General features: G+C 48.5%; 1 protein-coding gene across 1 annotated transcript; it reads left to right on the top strand.

Annotated features, from left to right (window-relative positions):
- The first annotated feature begins 542 nt into the window (after positions 1–542).
- LOC149799421 (uncharacterized) lies at positions 543–992 on the top strand. The gene has a single exon (XM_089958189.1). The coding sequence runs from the start codon at positions 543–545 to the stop codon at positions 990–992; it is 450 nt and encodes a 149-aa protein (XP_089814315.1).
- The last annotated feature ends 366 nt before the right edge of the window (positions 993–1,358 follow it).

Below are 1,358 nucleotides of genomic sequence, written 5' to 3'. Positions count from 1 at the left end.
ATTCCGCTTCCCTAGACAAATTTTGCCAGAACAGGAGGGTTAACATTACAGAATGAAGCTACGTGTTCTGTCTTACGGAGATCATAATCTTTCTGTGACGGAAAGAGACCACCATTATGTTTCGAGAATCAGATGCAACTTCCTTTGAAATTCTGATTGTCAAAGTTTGACTATGACTATTCGATTCATGTATCGTGAGGCTTTAAAAGCTCTACTATCCTAAATGACACAACATGTGCCTGTTGCTGATGTAGACCCGGTCTTGAGATTCTGCTCCCAACCAACACGTTCCTATCAACCCCAAAGGTAATAGATGTTTTCCAAACGTGTGTTATGGCATAGTTGGTAAAGTGTACGCACGCATAATGCTCAACAGACTGCAACTGCTGGTGTACCGTGTGTACCCGGAATCCCAGTGGGGCTTCACAGCAGGCAGGTCGACAACAGACATGATCTTCTCCCTCTGACAACACCAAGAGAAGAGCAGAGATCAAGGTAAGACACTCTACATGATGTTCATCGACCTCACCAAGGTCTTCGACATGGTCGGCAGGAAGGGCCTATTTGAACTTCTGAGTAAGATCGGCTGCCCCCCAAAACTCCACAGCATGATAATCTTTTTCCATGTCAATATGAAGGGAACAGTCCTGTATGATGGATCCTCATCAGACTCCTTCCCCACCAACAGCGGCGTGAAGCAGGGCTGCGTGATGGCGCCGACCCTTTTGGGGATCTTCTTCTCACTGCTCCTGTCCTACACCTTCTACTTGTCCACTGATGGTGTATATCTGCACACCAGGTCCGACGAGAGACTGTTTAACATGGCACGACTACGCTCGAAGACGAAAGTGAGGTCGGTGCTCATCAGGGAGATCCTCTGTGCGGATGACGTGGATCTTGTGACCCACACCAAGGATGCTCTCCAGAGACTGGGAGACCGTTTCGCTGATTCCTGCAAGCATGTTCTAGCTCACCATCAGCCTGGAAAATAAAAACGTCAGCGTGCAAGATACCGCCCCTTCCATAAAATTCAACGGTGTCACCCTGGAAGCCGACAGCAACTTGACTTACCTGGGGTCAACCATTAGCAACACTCTCTCGCTCGATGTGGAACTGGACAGAAGGCTTGGAAAGGCAAACACCATCATGGCACGACTAACGAAGAGGGTGTGGGAAAACAATGCGCTGACAGAGCACACTAAGATTCAGGTCTACCAGGCCTGTGTTCTCGGCACCCTTCTATATGGAAGTGAGTCCTGGAGCACCTACACTAGAAAAGAGCGCCGTCTCAACTTCTTCAATATACGGTGCCTAAAACTCATCCTGAAAATCAGCTGGCAAGACCACGTGTCACACAG

Source organism: Sinohyriopsis cumingii, chromosome 5 (genome assembly GCF_028554795.1).
Source record: "Sinohyriopsis cumingii isolate HCF-2022 chromosome 5, ASM2855479v2, whole genome shotgun sequence".
In the NCBI taxonomy this organism is placed as follows: domain Eukaryota; kingdom Metazoa; phylum Mollusca; class Bivalvia; order Unionida; family Unionidae; genus Sinohyriopsis; species Sinohyriopsis cumingii.
Note: the sequence above shows the minus strand (reverse complement) of the source record. Positions and strands in the feature narration are given on the sequence as shown.